This window comes from Schistocerca serialis, chromosome 1, assembly GCF_023864345.2.
Source record: "Schistocerca serialis cubense isolate TAMUIC-IGC-003099 chromosome 1, iqSchSeri2.2, whole genome shotgun sequence".
Classification (NCBI taxonomy): domain Eukaryota; kingdom Metazoa; phylum Arthropoda; class Insecta; order Orthoptera; family Acrididae; genus Schistocerca; species Schistocerca serialis.
The window spans coordinates 1,039,532,640-1,039,552,782 of NC_064638.1; the positions used below are offsets into that span (position 1 = coordinate 1,039,532,640).

The window sequence follows — 20,143 nt, forward strand, 5'->3', positions numbered from 1 at the left end:
CTTTCCCATTCTTCCCTAATCCGATGAGACCGATGACTTCGCTGTTTGGTCTCTTTCTCAACCAAACCCAGAATGAGTATAAAAAGACTTCATCAACGACAGAAGGGCTTTACAAGCTCACTGAGTACCGCTCCACACACTGGTTTGTAGACTGTAGATGGTTTCATAACACATGGTCCACTGAAATGTCAGTAGCTGTTTGGAATCCACTCAAGTATGGTCCGTAAAATACTGCTAACTGATAAAGTTGCAAGTACACGTTCCTCTCCTTCTTCTGACCACAGATTGTCAGCTACCAAGTCAACAGCAACCAGGAGACATTAAGGGACGAACGCTTGATGTAAGCACCTGTTTGCCGAAATCAGCGAGTCGCTATGACCAAGGAACAGAAGCCTGGCCACAAATGGAGTGCCGGGAAGCAACCCGTGTGTGAGTTTAGCGAACAGAACGCGACTCTAGTGCTTGTGAGTTGTTTTCAGTGCATTAAGTTTGATACAGACAGCTCTGTCACCGGAACTGAATGTTTTGAGGCTGTATGGGACGTCTGCTCCACCGAAAATTCAATTCCTGAGATGAGAAAACGTCAATTGGTGGAAATATTTGATGTCTTTGAGTCTATAGAACTGAACGATAAAGAGATAAAGGAAGTAGGTAAACAACGGCTTCAATTTAAAATAAGTTTTTGTTCAATAGTTACACCTAATTTTTCTGATATCTTCACTACAAATAGTAATGTAACTACTTTACCTTAAACTGTTATTAACACTTCTTTGCTGTTTCATAACAACATTGTTCTTGTAATAGTCTTCACTGTTTCACCTCTCTACAACAGAGCTGATAAAATATTAAAACTGACAACATCTACCGAATAATACAGTTTTAACAAATTAAAACTGAAAAATGCGACGTGTTATATTGGTAGCAGTGGGAGAAAATGAAATTACTTTATGTAGCAATTTGTTGCCATTATAATCTACCCTCCTCCATGTGGAAAGCAGCAAAACAATTCCTATCAAAATTACCCTGGGCTGTAATTCCAAGTGTTTCATTGTAATTTATTACTGGACAGTCAAACGGTCAATGAATGGCTGACATTTGTGTCCTGAACCTGAGTGATCTTACTGACATTCTTATATAATTGAAAACTCGTTTTATTACTTAGATCATCATAGAAAATTTAAAATACATGCCACCTTCAGCTGCTCAGTTTTGGTTTTTATGTGCACTACTGTACAATTTAAACGCTAGGCTATTTTCAAGTACTAGTCAATGGCTGATAGGCTCTCAAAATTCTATGACAACAAATGGGGGCTGTTGCACAATGGCTTTTGGTTGGCTTGATTGGGTTTTTTGGGGGAGGAGACCAGACATGAGGTCATCGGTCTTATCGGATTAGGGAAGGACGGGGAAGGAAGTCGGTCGTGCCCTTTCAAAGGAACTATCCCGGCATTTGCCTGGAGCGATTTACGGAAATCACGGAAAACCTAAATCAGGATGGCCGGACGCGGGATTGAACCATCGTCCTCACGAATGCGACTCCAGTGTTCTAGCCACTGCGCCACCTCGCTCGGTGCAACTTTTAAAAATATGAATTGTAAAGAATGTAATTCGTAACATTTTGCAATAAGGAGGGCATAGCTATAGCCAGATATGTGTAACAAATTTTCTAGAACACTATGCGCTTTCTAATCGTTCGGTAGGCTAAATGAAACACCAGGGTACTGTGATTTAGAAAACTTATTGAAAAAAGCAATAGAGTTTCAAATACACTAAAACTTGTCTGTAGCATCAATTTTTTTTTTTTTTTTGGTCATCAGTCTACTGACTGGTTTGATGCGGCCCGCCACGAATTCCTTTCCTGTGCTAACCTCTTCATATCAAAGTAGCACTTGCAACCTACGTCCTCAATTATTTGCTTGACGTATTCCAATCTCTGTCTTCCTCTACAGTTTTTGCCCTCTACAGATCCCTCCAGTACCATGGAAGTCATTCCCTCATGTCTTAGCAGATGTCCTATCATCCTGTCCCTTCTCCTTATCAGTGTTTTCCATATATTCCTTTCCTCTCCGATTCTGCGTAGAACCTCCTCATTCCTTACCTTATCAGTCCACCTAATTTTCAACATTCGTCTATAGCACCACATCTCAAATGCTTCGATTCTCTTGTGTTCCGGTTTTCCCACAGTCCATGTTTCACTACCATACAATGCTGTACTCCAGACGTACATCCTCGGAAATTTCTTCCTCAAATTAAGGCCGGTATTTGATATTAGTAGACTTCTCTTGGCTAGAAATGCCTTTTTTGCCATAGCGAGTCTGCTTTTGATGTCCTCCTTGCTCCGTCCGTCATTGGTTATTTTACTGCCTAGGTAGCAGAATTCCTTAACTTCATTGACTTCGTGACCATCAATCCTGATGTTAAGTTTCCCGCTGTTCTCATTTCTACTACTTCTCATTACCTTCGTCTTTCTCCGATTTACTCTCAAACCATACTGTGTACTCATTAGACTGTTCATTCAGTTCAGCAGATCATTTAATTCTTCTTCACTTTCATTCAGGATAGCAATGTCATCAGCGAATCGTATCATTGATATCCTTTCACCTTGTATTTTAATTCCACTCCTGAACCTTTCTTTTATTTCCATCATTGCTTTTTCGATGTACAGATTGAAGAGTAGGGGCGAAAGGCTACAGCCTTGTCTTACACCCTTCTTAATACGAGCACTTAGTTCTTGATCGTCCGCTCTTATTATTCCCTCTTGGTTGTTGTACATATTGTATATGACCCGTCTCTCCCTATAGCTTACCCCTACTTTTTTCAGAATCTCGAACAGCTTCCACCATTTTATATTGTCGAACGCTTTTTCCAGGTCGACAAATCCTATGAAAGTGTCTTGATTTTTCTTTAGCCTTGCTTCCATTATTAGCCGTAACGTCAGAATTGCCTCTCTCGTCCCTTTACTTTTCCTAAAGCCAAACTGATCGTCACCTAGCGCATTCTCAATTTTCTTTTCCATTCCTCTGTATATTATTCTTGTAAGCAGCTTCGATGCATGAGCTGTTAAGCTGATTGTGCGATAATTCTCGCACTTGTCAGCTCTTGCCGTCTTCGGAATTGTGTGGATGATGCTTTTCCGAAAGTCACATGGTACATCCCCAGACTCATATATTCTATACACCAACGTGAATAGTCGTTTTGTTGCGACATTTCGTCTTAGCTTCCCTGCACTTCCTATTTATTTCATTCCTCAGCGACTTGTATTTCTGTATTCCTGATTTTCCCGGAACATGTTTGTACTCCCTCCTTTCATCAATCAACTGAAGTATTTCTTCTGTTACCCATGGTTTCTTCGCAGCTACCTTCTTTGTACCTATGTTTTCCTTCCCAACTTCTGTGATGGCCCTTTTTAGAGATGTCCATTCCTCTTCAACTGTACTGCCTACTGCACTATTCCTTATTGCTGTATCTATAGCGTTAGAGAACTTCAAACGTATCTCGTCATTCCTTAGTACTTCCGTATCCCACTTCTTTGCGTATTGATTCCTCCTGACTAATGTCTTGAACTTCAGCCTACTCTTCATCACTACTATATTGTGATCTGAATCTATATCTGCTCCTGGGTACGCCTTACAATCCAGTATCTGATTTCGGAATCTCAGTCTGACTATGATGTAATCTAATTGAAATATTCCCGTATCTCCCGGCCTTTTCCAAGTATACCTCCTCCTCTTGTGATTCTTGAACAGGGTATTCGCTATTACTAGCTGAAACTTGTTACAGAACTCAATTACTCTTTCTCCTCTTTCATTCCTTGTCCCAAGACCATATTCTCCTGTAACCGTTTCTTCTACTCCTTTCCCTACCCGTGGTCTAGGGGTAGCGTCTTTGATTCATAATCAAAACGTCTTCGGTCCCGGGTTCGATCCCCGCCACTGCCTAAATTTTGATAAATAATCAGCATTGGCGGCCGAAGACTTCCGGCATAAGAAGTCAGCCTCATTCTGCAAACGGCCTTGTCAAAGAGGGCGGAGGAGCGGATAGAGGTTCAGGGCACTGTCTTGTCCTAGGGGTGGGAAATTGCCCCTAAAGGCGGAAGAATCAGCAATGATCAACGACATGAGGATGCAGAAGGCAATGGAAACCACTGCATTAAAGACACGTAACGTGTATCAACAGGACATGTGGTCTGTATTTGAAGAAGTGTCATGATGATCTCTCCATTGGCAAAAGATTCCGGAATAGTCCCCCATTCGGATCTCCGGGAGGGGACTGCCAAGGGGGAGGTTACCATGAGAAAAAGATTGAATAATCAACGAAAGGGTAACGTTCTACGAGTCGGGGCGTGGAATATCAGAAGCTTGAACGTGGTAGGGAAGTTAGAAAATCTGAAAAGGGAAATGCAAAGGCTCAATCTAGATATAGTAGGGGTCAGTGAAGTGAAGTGGAAGGAAGACAAGGATTTCTGGTCAGATGAGTATCGGGTAATATCAACAGCAGCAGAAAATGGTATAATAGGTGTAGGATTCGTTATGAATAGGAAGGTAGGGCAGAGGGTGTGTTACTGTGAACAGTTCAGTGACCGGGTTGTTCTAATCAGAATCGACAGCAGACCAACACCGACAACGATAGTTCAGGTATACTATGCCGACGTCGCAAGCTGAAGATGAACAGATAGCATCACTACTTTATAATAAATGTTCAATGTGACGACCACCATCTTCGTTGCATAATGCGCAATGACAGACCATGTTTCATCTGGTTCTCTGTAACATTCCACACTCCCCTCTGATGGTACCAAATGCTGTAAAGATGCGCTCTCTAAGCTCAAGTACTGTTCCTACGGTCGTTCAGCACACAATGAACCCCAAAGGAAAATGTCAGGTACTGCGAGTCAGGGGAGCATGCAGACCAATGGACTGGACATCTCCCTTCAATCACTCGCTGCCTCAAGTTGTCTGTGAGACATGCCCTGGCCCGACGATTTAATTGCGCCGGAGCAGCGTCGTGCTGAAATCACAAACTAGCGCGAAATTGCAAGCGAACATCCCCAGAAGTTCAGGCAAGGCATTCTCCAGAAAGTTCAAATACCATGCATCTTTCAAAATTATCTGGTAATAATTTCATCATAAACGATGAGCAAGTCACCTAAATGACGTCACGTGAAAAGACCTGCATCCGGCGGCGATCCGCCACACGACTGAGAGAGAATGGAATGCTAGGAAGTCGTCTGGTCGGATACCTTCCTGTGTGCGACCAACGAGTGGCACTACCATTCCCGCGAGCTACTCCACAATACAGATGAATATCAGCAAGACTTCTATGAAGTCATAACTTAACTACAGTATGTAATGCACAATAGGCAGACAACTGTACACTGGCTCACATTGGATAACTGTGTATACTCTGCATAGCGCCAGTGGTTGGGGGGTGGCAACTGAAGGAGACAAGCACTGCGTAAACAGCTTCCTGTACACGGGCTCACGTATTGCACCCTTCTCAGGCTTCTAGCGGTGTCAAGTGGTTAAACTGACATGGTAGAGCACTTGCCCTCGAAATACAAGCGTCCCGAGCTCCACTCTCGGTCCGCCACATAGTTTTAATCTGCGTCAGGAACGCTCCGATCTGAAGGCAGCGGCGTCTGTGGACACAGATTGGGTAGCCACCGGGTCTCGACGCCGGTTCGCCCCCCCCCCCACTACCGACGCGGTGACCCCTTCCGGAGGAACGTGATTGCCTGGCCTATAGTAGCGGACGACGGCCAAGCAGCTATATAGATATGCAGAACACAGCATCCCGACACTTCGTCAGAAGATGATAGATACGAAACTCATTGAAACGTTACGACAAGACGACGCCTCCACTCGGCTGATAACCCGAGAAGAATTCATCAATCTGCCAGATTGTTTCATATTAGCACAAACTCAACTACAGAGGGAAAATTTCATTCCGTCATATGTGTAATTAAAAAGGTCCAATTAGAAATAATGATAGGGTGTCGCGTTAGCGCTTCTTCTCTCGTAGTTCTCGACTACAGAACCTACACAGATTTTAATTGTATTTTCAGTTTACTCCAAAATAACGAGTTCGTTGTAGAATGTTTATAACTACACAAGAGCTGGAAATGAAACCCATCTTTTACTTATCTCTTTGGATCGATGTTCTGTACGAGTTTTGATCCGATATATACCTTGATTCTTTGGATTTTGTATATAACCTGTGGAACCGTTGATTTACAATAATACTTCCGTTTATTCTGAATTTTTTCGGCAAATAACACCAGAAATTGTATAACTGAATTCTAGCACATCCTTGCACTCTGCTTGATCAGTCACAGCTTTACGTTATTACTTTTCCTTGTACAGCTGTGATACAACCTCTCCCTCCAAAACTATCGATACAAAGTAAATAATATATATAATTTACGTAAAAATAAAATGGAATACGATATCTGTGAGTCGGTAAGTAAAATAATTTTCTTTTTAAGTCTTCTTTTTTATATGATTATTACAATAATTTGGATTTATCGAAACTAATTTTATGAAATGAAGTATTTCAAACATTTTGACTTGATATTGTAGTCACAAAAAGTAATTAAAAATCAGCAATAACCAGTCTTTGGATGATTCGAGATTACACGCATAATAGCTATCTATACAAATTTTTGTAAAAAATAGATCTATAGGTAATAGACTGAGCTTATCAACACAAAGGCAACGGCCTTGCCAGAGTGGTAACACCGGTTCCCGTCCGATCACCGAAGATAAGCGCTTTTGGGCGTGGCCGGCACTTGGATGGGTGACCATCCCGCCGCCATGCGCTGTTGGCATTTTTTGGGGTGCACTTAGCCTCGTGATGCCAATTGAGGAGCTACTCGATCGAATAGTAGCGGCTCCGGTCAAAGAAAACCATCATAACGACCGGGAGAGCGGTGTGCTGACCACACGCCCCTCGTATCCGCATCCTCTACTGAGGATGACACGACGGTCGGATGGGCCCCTTGCGGCCTGAAGACGGAGTGCTTTTATCGACACAATGCCCCTACATAAAATGAAGAGACCGCCACTGTTTGAAAGGACCTCTCGCAGCCTAATTGTATTAAACGTGTCGTTAGGATAAAGCCGCAAATAATGGCAAATGCATAGCCACAGTCGAGGTACAGTCAAAATCATTATACTTTGAACATATCCTTACTACTTCGTTCTTGCTTTACAGGATGCACCAAATATTTTGAATAAAAAGGTCTCAGGCTTCCAGTGGTGTCAAGTGGTTAAAATATCACGAATTTTAGACCAAGTCCTCACTAGCCATTGTCAACTGAGTTGGTTGCTGATGGCCTGCTGGTACGGCCTTATACACTAGGTGCCGGTTGTGACGTCACTGGTGCCCACAGTATCATCATATATAGCCATACATTAACACCGTGTTCGATGTGCCTGTTTCAACTTCGCAACCTCTGGATCCCCACACCACAGTGAGCTGGAGGCCTCTGCCTATGCTGAGAGTGTTAACAGTAATGTTTATTTCAATAACTTCTTAAATTAGATTATCCCAAAAGCCGTTAATACAAGCCACACAGAAGGGTCGTTAAACTTAATGTGATGATCGTTTCCTATAACGTGTTCAGCTCGTGTTTCTCGCCTTTTTGTTATTAGTTATAAAGAAATGCATGCTCTGCTAAGAGTGGAGTACTGCTCACTGCTCACTGGAATTTCAGAATGGTTTTCCACTGGTTTCCTCCAACCGTTTGCTCCAACTTTTGGATGCTGACAACAGGGCTGCCAAGGTTTGATCGACAGTATGTAAGAGGCCTGGATGTGGAGGCATCTAACAGGCGTCCTCTTTCTGCCGTGGTGATGATGGCTCTGAAGTTGGCAGTCGATAATTTAATCATACAATGTAGGTTTTCACGGCCGGTATTATCTTTCCTTAGAATTTCCGGGCTGATAGGTTGTAGTCGATGTATAAAACTCTCCCATGACGTTTCGTCTCCGACTGCGGGAGACATCCGCCTAGGTAAAGCGCTTTACCTCGGAGGATCTCTCGCGAAACGTCGGGGGAGAGTTTCATACATCGACCACGGCCTATCAGCCCGAAAGTTTTAAGTGAAGAATCGATAATTTGGTTTTGCCCATTGATGTGACGAAAGATCTTGATTGGGGTGACGATAAGTGTAGTGTAGCGTTTGGACGCTTAAACATAGGTGGGTTGCCGCTGTTGCAGGCGCCTCAGCCACCATCCAACTGGAGCGGCGTGCGCGACGCGCTGTCGGAGCCGCTGCAGTGCCCACAGATGTGGCCAGGAGAAAGCTCGGAGGACTGCCTGTACCTCAACGTGTATGCGCCCGCCGGCGGTGTCAATCTGCCCATCATGCTCATGATTTACGGTGGCGCCTTCCAGGGCGGCTCCAGTTCCACCAATCTGTATGGTCCAGACTTCATCGTCGACCACGGGGTTATTCTCGTCACCTTTAACTACCGCAGCGGCGTCCTGGGTATGTGATAGACTACGCAAGCGAGTTCACACCCAGCTTCACTTTTGAATCTGCTCTCAACTGAACTAGTCCTGGTGCTGATATACACTCCTGGAAATTGAAATAAGAACACCGTGAATTCATTGTCCCAGGAAGAGGAAACTTTATTGACACATTCCTGGGGTCAGATACATCACATGATCACACTGACAGAACCACACAGGCACATAGACACAGCCAACAGAGCATGCACAATGTCGGCACTAGTACAGTGTATATCCACCTTTCGCAGCAATGCAGGCTGCTATTCTCCCATGGAGACGATCGTAGAGATGCTGGATGTAGTCCTGTGGAACGGCTTGCCATGCCATTTCCACCTGGCGCCTAAGTTGGACCAGCGTTCGTGCTGGACGTGCAGACCGCGTGAGACGACGCTTCATCCAGTCCCAAACATGCTCAATGGGGGACAGATCCGGAGATCTTGCTGGCTAGGGTAGTTGACTTACACCTTCTAGAGCACGTTGGGTGGCACGGGATACATGAGGACGTGCATTGTCCTGTTGGAACAGCAAGTTCCCTTGCCGGTCTAGGAATGGTAGAACGATAGGTTGGATGACGGTTTGGATGTACCGTGCACTATTCAGTGTCCCCTCGACGATCACCAGTGGTGTACGGCCAGTGTAGGAGATCGCTCCCCACACCATGATGCCGGTTGTTGGCCCTGTGTGCCTCGGTCGTATGCAGTCCTGATTGTGGCGCTCACCTGCACGGCGCCAAACACGCATACGACCATCATTGGCACCAAGGCAGAAGCGACTCTCATCACTGAAGACGACACGTCTCCATTCGTCCCTCCATTCACGCCTGTCGCGACACCACTGGAGGCGGGCTGCACGATGTTGGGGCGTGAGCGGAAGACGGCCTAACGGTGTGCGGGACCGTAGCCCAGCTTCATGGAGACGGTTGCGAATGGTCCTCGCCGATACCCCAGGAGCAACAGTGTCCCTAATTTGCTGGGAAGTGGCGGTGCGGTTCCCTACGGCACTGCGTAGGATCCTATGGTCTTGGCGTGCATCCGTGCGTCGCTGCGGTCCGGTCCCAGGTCGACGGGCACGTGCACCTTCCGCCGACCACTGGCGACAACATCGATGTACTGTGGAGACCTCACGCCCCACGTGTTGAGCAATTCGGCGGTACGTCCACCCGGCCTCCCGCATGCCCACTATACGCCCTCGCTCAAAGTCCGTCAACTGCACATACGGTTCACGTCCACGCTGTCGCGGCATGCTACCAGTGTTAAAGACTGCGATGGAGCTCCGTATGCCACGGCAAACTGGCTGACACTGACGGCGGCGGTGCACAAATGCTGCACAGCTAGCGCCATTCGACGGCCAACACCGCGGTTCCTGGTGTGTCCGCTGTGCCGTGCGTGTGATCATTGCTTGTACAGCCCTCTCGGAGTGTCCGGAGCAAGTATGGTGGGTCTGACACACCGGTGTCAATGTGTTCTTTTTTCCATTTCCAGGAGTGTAGATTCTATCCTTACGGTTACTCTCCGTTTTAATTATATATTTTCTTTTTTGGTGCCTTGAGTGCCTTGATCATGCCAGTATAAACTGTAGAGATTATAGTGGCCCTAGTGCAGAGAGGGGCGGCTATGTGTCAGGACGGTGCGAGAGGATGTGGGAATCTAGAAGGCCCCAGAGGACGGCTGCTGCAAAGGTAACAAGTTCATTATTGAAGCATCTACGTCTGGTAGTACACCGAGTCAGTGGGCAACTGGCCACTGAATTCGGCCGGGATGGCAGCATGCACAACCTATGATGTTGACGCGTAGTGTCTGTGGTGCGGCAGCAGGCACGTTATGTAAGCCAGCCACGTGGCTCCCTTTCCAATGGTGTAAATCCTCGATGATGCCATATATACTACAGCTTTGGGCAATGCGACAGCTGCGTCACGGTGGGGGATGCCCACAGGAATGAGGCACCCTCGTGCGATGATGGTAGACGGCTATTGTACACGTTAAGTAACCCACTGCCCACTGGGCAGCAGTTCGTCATGCGGCTGAAGCTGATCTGAGACGGCTGTGGCACTAATTCATAGACTTAGAGCATAGAGCTGTTGCCCTACCATTACCCTGAGCCGATGTCTTCTGCTGGCAGATGGATGTGACGACCTCACCTGTCACAGCCCTGTAGTCTAGATAGAGCTGGAAGATTGAGAATAGTTTCGTTACAAAGTTCCAGAAGTTGTAGTCGGCAGCAGTGCACTAGTTGAGCATGGGCGCCATTACCAGTTCAAAAATGGTTCAAATGACTCTGCGCGTTATGGGACTCACCTGCTGTGGTCATCAGTCCCCTAGAACTTAGAACTACTTAAACCTAACTAACCTAAGGACATCACACACATCCATGCCCGAGGCAGGATTCGAACCTGCGACCGTAGCGGTCGCGCGGTTCCAGACTGTAGCGCCTAGAACCGCTCGGCCACTCCGGCCGGCGCCGTTAACAGTCAGGTATCCTAACAGACCACTGCCGCTGCTGGTGCTGAAGAGTGCCTTGCCCCTTGCTGAATGAGTCTGTGCAGTACCGCTGAGTTTGCTGTTCCAGCACTGAATCGCAACATTGCATCAGCCTTGTCGAATTATTGCAGTTTCAACATCCTGCGCTTGCCTGCTGCCAGTTCTGCTACAGTACAATGTTCTGGCGCACACTACGTTACCCGCTCTATGAACAAGGCCCAGTCCCCCAGCCGGCCGCGGTGGTCTAGCGGTTCAGGCGCTCAGTCCGGAACCGCGCGGCTGCTACGGTCGCAGGTTCGAATCCTGCCTCGGGCATGGATGTGTGTGATGTCCTTAGGTTAGTTAGGTTTACGTAGCTCTAAGTTCTAGGGGACTGATGACCACAGATGTTAAGTCCCATAGTGCTCAGAGCCATTTTAACCATTTGAACCATTTGAACCCAGTCCCCCAGATCTACGTTAAAACCAGTTTCATGTTATGCTACAAGTTCGTGCAAAAATTATGGTTAAAACAACTAGCGGCTTGCCCACATGATTTAGGTTCCGAGTCCAGGCTTCCAACAATAATGCTTATTGCCACTGTAAGGTGGCTATAATTTCGCACCTTACAAGCACTCATCCACATACTTTGCCGTGAACTACAACCACAATCAGGTATCATTTGATAGGTTGTACATCGTATGTATGAATATATAAAGGAGACTGACATTGTCACATACGCCTTGTAAATAATTTTTAACTCTTATTGTATGAAAGGTGACGGAGAGTCTGTACTAACAGAATTTGCGTAATGAATGATTGCCTATCAAGTAGAGGTTGCAACGCCAGTGGGGATGAAACGTCAGGCAGAACTCAAGCTCTGGGTGGAAGGCCTGTACAGGTCTTGGTCTTGCTTAAAAACAGGAAGTAGCTAGAGTGATGTCGTGGCACCTGAGCTCTCGAGCAGAATAGGCTGACGACCGGCCGCTATTGTAGCAGGACCGGAAGGATAACCGGGAACTCTGCAAATCTTGGACGCAGGTGAGAGGAACGAAGAAGCGGCACCTGGGAAACCACGCAGGCTGGGTTATTTCCAAAGATTTTTACTCAGAAGTATACCATTGCAAAAGTATAGGTTTTTCCTCGCAAACTTTCTGCGCAGGACGACAAAAGACTAAAATATGGTTGTTCGGCGTTCGGAAGAATCTGTAGAGAGGGAGAATATTCCGTGGTTTCGGGAATATGAGTTGTTTTCGGAATTACGATGGTGGGGAGCCGTGCCTTGCTGGGAAGCCAGTGATGGAGAGACGAGGTATTCCGTTGTGTGCGCCCGTGTGTGACGGTCGCTCGGTATCAACTTTGTTGGTACAGACGGACTTGTTGTCTTTGCTCACAGGAGAGTTTATAGTTAGAACAGTTAGGCACTGTACTGTTGCGAACATATACGATTCTGGACTTCACCTCCGGGTTGGAAGTCGTCATTGAGTACGCAGCGTTCAGTAACTGAGAGCACTTCCTCTGCCTATATTAACGTTGAGACGTTATCTGAACTCCGTCCTTGTGGCTAGGAGTCCGCGTTTCTCGTCTGTAGAACACAGAGAGGGGAAGACAGTATTAGAGTATGTTAGTCAGAGGACCGCCTTCTGCCGTCCTAGTGTTTGAAAGAGTTTATTTTTGGCTGGAGTTCTTCCATCGTCGCAGACGAGTACGAGAACCATCACTTCGACGCAGTAGACGCATTACATACAGTGATATCGCTAATTGCTTCGGCTTATTAGGGCTATAAAAGCTAAACAGCTGTGATCATGCTAGTTTATTTCCACTGAGGTTCCACACCACCGTAGATCATCTTTGAAAGTAGTGTCTTCTAGTGTTTAGTACGTAGATGATGTCAGTCATTTCGCGTTATTGATATTAGACCGCGCAGTCATAAAAAGGGGCAGAGTTGGGCAATTGATTAATAATTTTAGTTAGGAAATATAGACAATTGTACTTAAAGGGTTAATTTTAATCTATAATAAATATATATAGAACAACAACGTTTATCATTTAGTAGTATTAGGTGCCTTCATCATACATTTATGTTTAGATTGTAATTTATATATAAAAAGAGAATGAAGATCTGCTTCAGGGCGTCGTCAGACAGGGCCAAATCATCATTTTAGCGTTTATTATTTTACGTTGTGCACATTCATTTTACACTCACCTGGAGTAGCATCTTGGACCACCTTACTTATGAGTCTATTCATCATACTTGCGCATCTGGCAGTTGTAGCCTTCATGGCTTTTTCCACTGCATCCTTTTCTCTTAACCTTAAATTTACGTCTATTCCGCATTCACACTGCAACGTTACACTCTGTATCTTATGCTCTAGGGATCTGGTCTACTAGAATCTGGACTATCGGTGGTTTGTGCTGACGTACGCCTCTCCACATCAAAGCTACGCACAGCAGAGTCAGAGCCACTGTGGCATATGATATTACGACACTCAAAGTCACCGTCATGGATCGTCGTTCTACTCTGAACTGCTCTAAAAGCTGCATTAACTGCTCGGCTTAAATGCATCCATCACTCGTGGCAATGAATCGATCCAGGAAATGAATTAAATCGGTTTCTAAACTTTTATTTAAAAATGTTATATTCGGCTCTTTCAATGATTTCAAAGGTAAATTATGGCCAATATAACTGCAATTGTGAGACGTTCGGTTGCGTGACTCCCGTAATCGTGGCTGGTAGATGGAAGGTTGGTCCTGTTGTGTTGCATGCAATCCCGCTGATTAATAACCCACTTTCATTGAGTTCAATCATGAACTTCCCCTGCTTGTAGCAACTCGCCACTACTACCATATCATTATAAATGGAGTATATTCAATGAAAACCTGCTTGCTAGAAATTCAACGACATCTCTCGAACGAAACTAGTCCCTTCTGTGTGGGTAAGAAAAACTGTACCTCACGTGTCTTCTAGCTGGTTTGTATAAACCTGGTTGGACACACCGCGACACTCCCCCTTCGACATTAACTACTTCTCCGTCATTACTGCATGCCTGCCACCAGCCTCCAAAATTAGTAATATCCTGCAGATCCCCATTTCACTGAGTATGTGTGAATAGAGTAACACTTACACTGTGCATGTCATCCTATTACTGGGAATCGAATTAGAATTTACAACGGTGCTCAGTCAGTTTTCATTTCCACTGCTGCTGTACTCTAGTAGAAGGGCAGGTTTTTTCTACTGGGTTCCACAACCAGGCTTACCTCAGGCGATAACTCTCTCTATGCTTCCTGTAATCCCAATCAGTACTGTTCAGGTGACAATTGCATTTCTTCGACTCTTGCCCTCGGCATATCGAAGCCCGAGGACAGGAGCAAATATCACCCGCACTTTCTCCTCAGAAGGCTAATGCGACAATCAAGCTCATTCACATACAACAAAAGTAAAAGAAAAGATATTCACACTAACGTAACTTATTCACTACAATCCTGTACAAATACGAATATATATATATAAAATCCTTGACAGACACTCCTCATCTTCTTGATCTTCCCGTTTTCTTCCCCGGCTCCAAGTTTCAAACTCCTGGAATCGACTCCAGACTCCCTTGAAAAGGTCGTAGATGCCCTACATATAGTATCGTTGTTCTTGCTGGCAACTGAAGCTTCATGTCGACGGGCGAAGTAGTCTCCACCACCTGAAAGAGTCCTTGATACCTTGTGATGAACTTCCCTTTTGACGTGTACGGACTCGGTAACATTACCCATTGCGCTAACGTATACTGTGGCAAACTTGCCGTACAGTGCACTGATTCCTCTTGCGTCTCTAAAGCCTTTATATTCGCCTTCTGTACTCGTTTCCATACTTCTCGTATTGTTTTCCCGAAGTCGTGGACTGATTCCCCATCTTCACCTTTCTTTGCCTTTGTCAAACCGAATAGTTAGGGCAGTTCCTGACCATATACCACTTCATAACCCAGCATTTGTGAGTACTTTTGAATTACACACTGACATAACACACGTTAGACATGAGTCGCAGTCGCTGTCACGCGCATTCATATCATAACTTAACGTTTTACCAATTCTTCTATGTGCCCGTTCCGTTTTACCACGGGCCTGTGGATGAAGAAGATTAGTTCTTAAATGCTTAAATTGCAATATCCGGCACAGTTCCTTCAAAATGTCCAACTTAAGTTCGTATGCTGGTCTGTAATTTTCGTATCTAACAGCTGCTAACCATAGCCTGTGCGACTATCGTTGCCTGCAGGTTCGACATAGCAACCGTCTCCTTGTACGGCGAAACGTTATCTGTTATTGTTGATATGAACTGTTTTCCTGTAAGCGTACGACTAAACGATCCTAATAATTCAGTTACACGCATTCCAAATGGTTTTGATGCTTCCAGTAGCCTCTACAATGCCACTACTTACGATTCAGATCAGCTCACTGTGCACACCGTACGCAGTTCCTCACATATTGATCCACAGCCGCTTGCCTTCCTCTCCACCATATGTGTCAGCCACTGTTCACATTGTTGCTCCGCACCCTCCATGACTAGATACTCTGTGACCATGTGCTTCGTTTAGAATATCCTCCTTAAACTTCACTGGTACTGCTACCTGTGGCCCGAACCTCATTTTCTTGCACAACAGCCCGTCATATGTACCACACTGTGACTGCACCTTATACTGTTTCCAGTCACTGGTAGCGCACTGTGCTGCCTGCCACTCCACAAGACCATGACCCAGAATTTTCAGCACTGATACTTCCCTGCTTGGAAACATGGATTGTGGGGAAACTGGACTGGTAAGGAAAGGAATGAGGAGGTCCTGCGCAGAATCGAAGAGGAAAGAAATATGTGGAAAACACTGACAAGAATAAGGGACAGGATGATAGGACTTTTGTTAAGACATCAGGGAATGATTTCCGTGGTACTAGAGTGGGCTGCAGAGGGCAAAAACTACAGAGGAACACAGAGATTGGAATACATCCAGCAAATAGCTGAGAACGTAGGTTGCGAGTGCTACTCTGAAATGAAGGTGTTGGCATAGGACAAGAATTCGTGGCAGGTCGCATAAAACCACTTCCTGCTTAATGCGTCTGAATTCCTATGCAACTTTGCTGCTCTACTGGACGTCACTGTTGGCGGTGCTGACACCCCCGTCCACCAGTTGGTGGTGCACTCAAAGGAGGTGAGTGCCCATTGGGTTTCTCGCCGCTTAACAAAAGACCATAAAAAGCAACGAAGCATCATCTGTTCGAAACTGCTTGCGCGATACGAGGCTGGTCGTGACAGCTTTTTGTCGAGCATCGTCTTGGACCATGAAATACGGGTTTATCACTACTAGGCGGAAACAAAACCGCGTTGCCACGGAGTGGCGCCACACCATCTCTCCTCCGAAGAAGACGTTCAGAGGCGCACCGTCAGCCAGTAAATTCACGGTGACAAACTTCTAGGAGTCTGAAGGGGTTATTTTGTTTGATGTCCTCCACCATGGTGCAACAATCATCTCTGTAGCGTATTGTGCTACCCTGAGGAAATTGAAGAAACCGGTTCAGAGTGTTCGTCGCCACAAAAATTCGAACGAACTCCTTAAGAAGTTTGTTTGCGCGAGCATCATCTGAAAGCAAGCACAGAAATATTTTTTTGTAGGTACAAAGCGCCATTGGCTTGCTGCACTGTATTCTTTTTGTTCCAGACTCGTTTTGGCTTTTACTTTAAGGCATCTTCAGTGGAATCTAGAATGATACAGTTTCGTTTTGATATCGATATTTGTAGATAGTAAAGCAGTTCACGTTCTTGCTCGAACAGTCCATGGATGTACTGCCAGCCCTTAGTGTCACAATATTTCGGCGATCAGACATGTCGCCGACGTCAGGTGCGCTGACGAACTGAATTTCTGAGGGAGGGCGGGCGTCATAAATCCCCTCCCCTGCGAGGCGTTCTCTCCGCGGTCCGCGCCCGCGGCCGCATGTCGGTGGATCCTGAGACGGTGGCGTCGGCGTCTGTGGTGGCGTCGGTGTAATTGCCTCCTCCGCCCTGGTCGCCAGTTCGTTTTCTTTGCCAAGCGTCTTTTTAATTAGACTCAGTGCTGGTTCCCATGCCTTGCTTAGGTAATAGCCGCAATCTCGGTTGATGATTCTGTCTCTGGTACGAATTTCGGTAGCCTGTCTAACGACGCTGTCCCAGTATTTAGATGTCTGTGCCAAGACTGTGATATGTTGGTAGCTCATTTCGTGATTTTCGGATAAACAGAGCTGTGCGACCACCGACTTGTTGGGGTAATTAAGTCGAGTATGCTTCTGATGTTCTCGGCAATGATCTTCGCTGGTGCGCACTGTCTGTCCAATATAAGTCGTCCCACACTGACATGGAATCTGGCATATGCTGGCCTTCCGCAAACAGAAATCGACTTTGACACTTCCCAATAACGTTCGTGTTTCATTGGGTGAGTAAAAGACAGTTCCTACTCGGTGTTTCCTCAATATTTGTCCTATTTTCCCCGATAGTTCGCTAGTATACGGTATATAGGCAGTGGCTATCTCTTCTTCCGTGGCTTCTTCCGTCTCCACACGCTGTACCGTAGAGGTGTGATCTGCTGAGCGCCACTCGGAATGGCAGATCAGACGCGTTCTCCACCGCACCTCTACAGTACAGCGTGAGGAGACGGAAGAAGTCAAGGTCCTCTTACTCACATTTCACCCCTTCTTTTGACGTCCCTGCGATGGAGGTCAGAACCGTGACACCCAGCGCTGAAATCACGCGGTTTTCTTATGGGTAATGGAAAGAAACATTGCAGAGATGCTGCCGCTCAGAATCAACACGAAAAGGCCTCAGAGCGTGGTTTAAAGAGTATCAATGAAATGGCTCCTTCTCGTGCCGCGTTGATTCCCACACAATTCACGATCGAAAACGATACTTGGCAGTGTGATAAGCAACAGAAAAGATGTTCCCGACAATTTTCGACACTGATGGACTTTTCTAACCTTCTCTAAGGACACTGTGGGATGCATCCCCATTGAACGTGGCAGCACCCCTTCGGAGTGCAGCGTGACCGCAATTTTTGGTGTCGTGTGCAGGCTGAAACCACTAAGGGCCATTCAGAACCATTCGACGAAATCCGAACGTGATCCGAAGCATCAGAGGGTACTTAGGCTTTTTCAAACCTACTGTTATGCACCCTCGTGTGGCGTGATCACGTGGGAGTGCAACATTAACATGTGCGTGAATAAAACGGCGAAGGGTCGTTCGAAGAGCACCCAGTTCGGTGCCCTCCACACAACTTTGTTGAGCACGTTACAGATGTACCTGTCATAAACTTCGGCACCATCAGCCCGGCCGTGGTCTAGCGTCTGAAGTTGGGTGTCGAAGAGGTTGCCTAGTCTCAAAGAGTTGAGAAATAATCAAAAATGGTTCAAATGGATCTGAGCACTATGCGACTTAGCTTCTGAGGCCATCAGTCACCTAGAACTTAGAACTACTTAAACCTAACTAAACTAAGGACATCACACACATCCATGCCCGAGGCAGGATTCGAACCTGCGACCGTAGCGGTCGCTCGGCTCCAGACTCTAGCGCCTAGAACCGAACGGCCACTCTGGCCGGCTGAGAAATAATCAATTAATGAGAAATCTAAGTAGTAAAAAAAATCTGGTTGCTTTGGTTGGTTGATTTTGGAGAAAGGTCCAAACAGTAGGTGATCGGTCCCATCGGAATGGGGATGGATGGGGAAGGAACGCGGCCGTGCCCTTTCAAATGAACCATCTCAGCATTTGCCCGAAGCGATTTAGGGAAATCACGGAAACCGTAAATCAAAATCGCCGGACGTGGGTTTGAACAATCGTCCGTCCTCCCGAATGCGAGTCCAGTGTGCTAATCATTGCGCCACCTCGATCGGTTAAAAAAAATAAACAAGTAAATAAATAAATTTGGAATAAATGTAATTTACCTTAATGTGACAGACCCTGTTTAGGGAATTACAGTCCTCTGATGGAGCCAGTAAAATTGTGCTGTCGCAACCTCCCAATTCGCCTAGTTACTGTGCACGCTACAAACTGTGTTTACTCTTGATACTACGAGGTGATTACAATGGTGCGTAACGGTAAGGAACAGTTTCCCTTGCCGGCTCTAGACTTGGAGAGCTGCTTGGTGGTGGTTGCAGGGTACCTGAGCCTGCAGACGGAGGAGATCCCCGGCAACGCGGGCCTCAAGGACGCGGTGGCCGCCCTGCAGTGGGTGCAGCGCAACGGCGCGGCCTTCGGGGGCGACGCGGGCCGCGTCACGCTGTTCGGCGCCAGCTCCGGCGGCTGCTCCGTGTCCCACCTGCTGCTGTCGCCGGCCACACCAGGTAGGCTGCGCGCCACGCCCCTCTGCGCTAATCCTGCGCACCTCCCACCGACAGCGGCGTAAATCACTCGGCGCGTGTCATCGCGCCAGATTAGCGCTCTCTTGTTTGCCCGGGGCCATGGCAGCAGCGAGATTATCCGTCGAGTATTTTGTGCGATAACACCGATTAAGAACAGAGGCTTTTGTAGCAGTAGTTTATGTGTGTCTATCAGAAGTACATAATACTCTTGAAACATTGACAACCTGAATCTCGCAATCGTCATCAAAAAGAAATACCAAGGAAGGGGTGAAAAGTATTTAAACCGACAAACTCTGGGAGGTTGTAGGGGACATCAAAACAAATATTTTTCCCTAATGTCATTTTTTTCCTATGAGGATTATTTAAACCGGTGGAGGCCGTATTACGCTCTTCAGTTGTTAGCGGGCGTATTACGCTCTGCTGTCCACCAGTGTAGTAGTGCATTGTCTCTGTTTACTAATGGAGCGATACGTCTGGAGTGAGTACACTGATATGATTGGTGTGTACTACGTGGCGCACCACAACGGACGTGCTGCACAGCGGGTTTATCAACAACAATATCCTAACCACCGTATCCCGCATCATACGACCTTTGCTGCTGTGTACCAACGTCTACGTGAGACCGGGTCATTTAGCAGATTACCTGGACAGGGACGCCGTCGCACGGTAAGAACGCTGCAGTTTGAGGAAGCTGTATTGCAGCTTGTGGAGCGGGATCCTTCAATCAGCACTCGTGCAATTGCACGTAACATAGGAACGAATCAGACGAATGTAAGAACAGTCCTTAGACATCAATTTTACGTCCATTTCACTT

The 20,143-nt window shown here is 46.4% G+C and overlaps 1 protein-coding gene across 1 annotated transcript in view; it reads left to right on the forward strand.

The window, feature by feature from the left end:
• Nucleotides 1–374: 374 nt before the first annotated feature.
• LOC126455128 (juvenile hormone esterase-like) overlaps nucleotides 375–20,143 on the forward strand; it is a 73,575-nt gene continuing 53,806 nt past the window's right edge. The window contains exons 1-3 of the mRNA XM_050091151.1: nucleotides 375–464; nucleotides 8,221–8,491; nucleotides 19,126–19,311. Coding sequence (XP_049947108.1) covers nucleotides 375–464; nucleotides 8,221–8,491; nucleotides 19,126–19,311 — 547 coding nt within the window. The remainder of the gene's footprint in view (nucleotides 465–8,220; nucleotides 8,492–19,125; nucleotides 19,312–20,143) is intronic.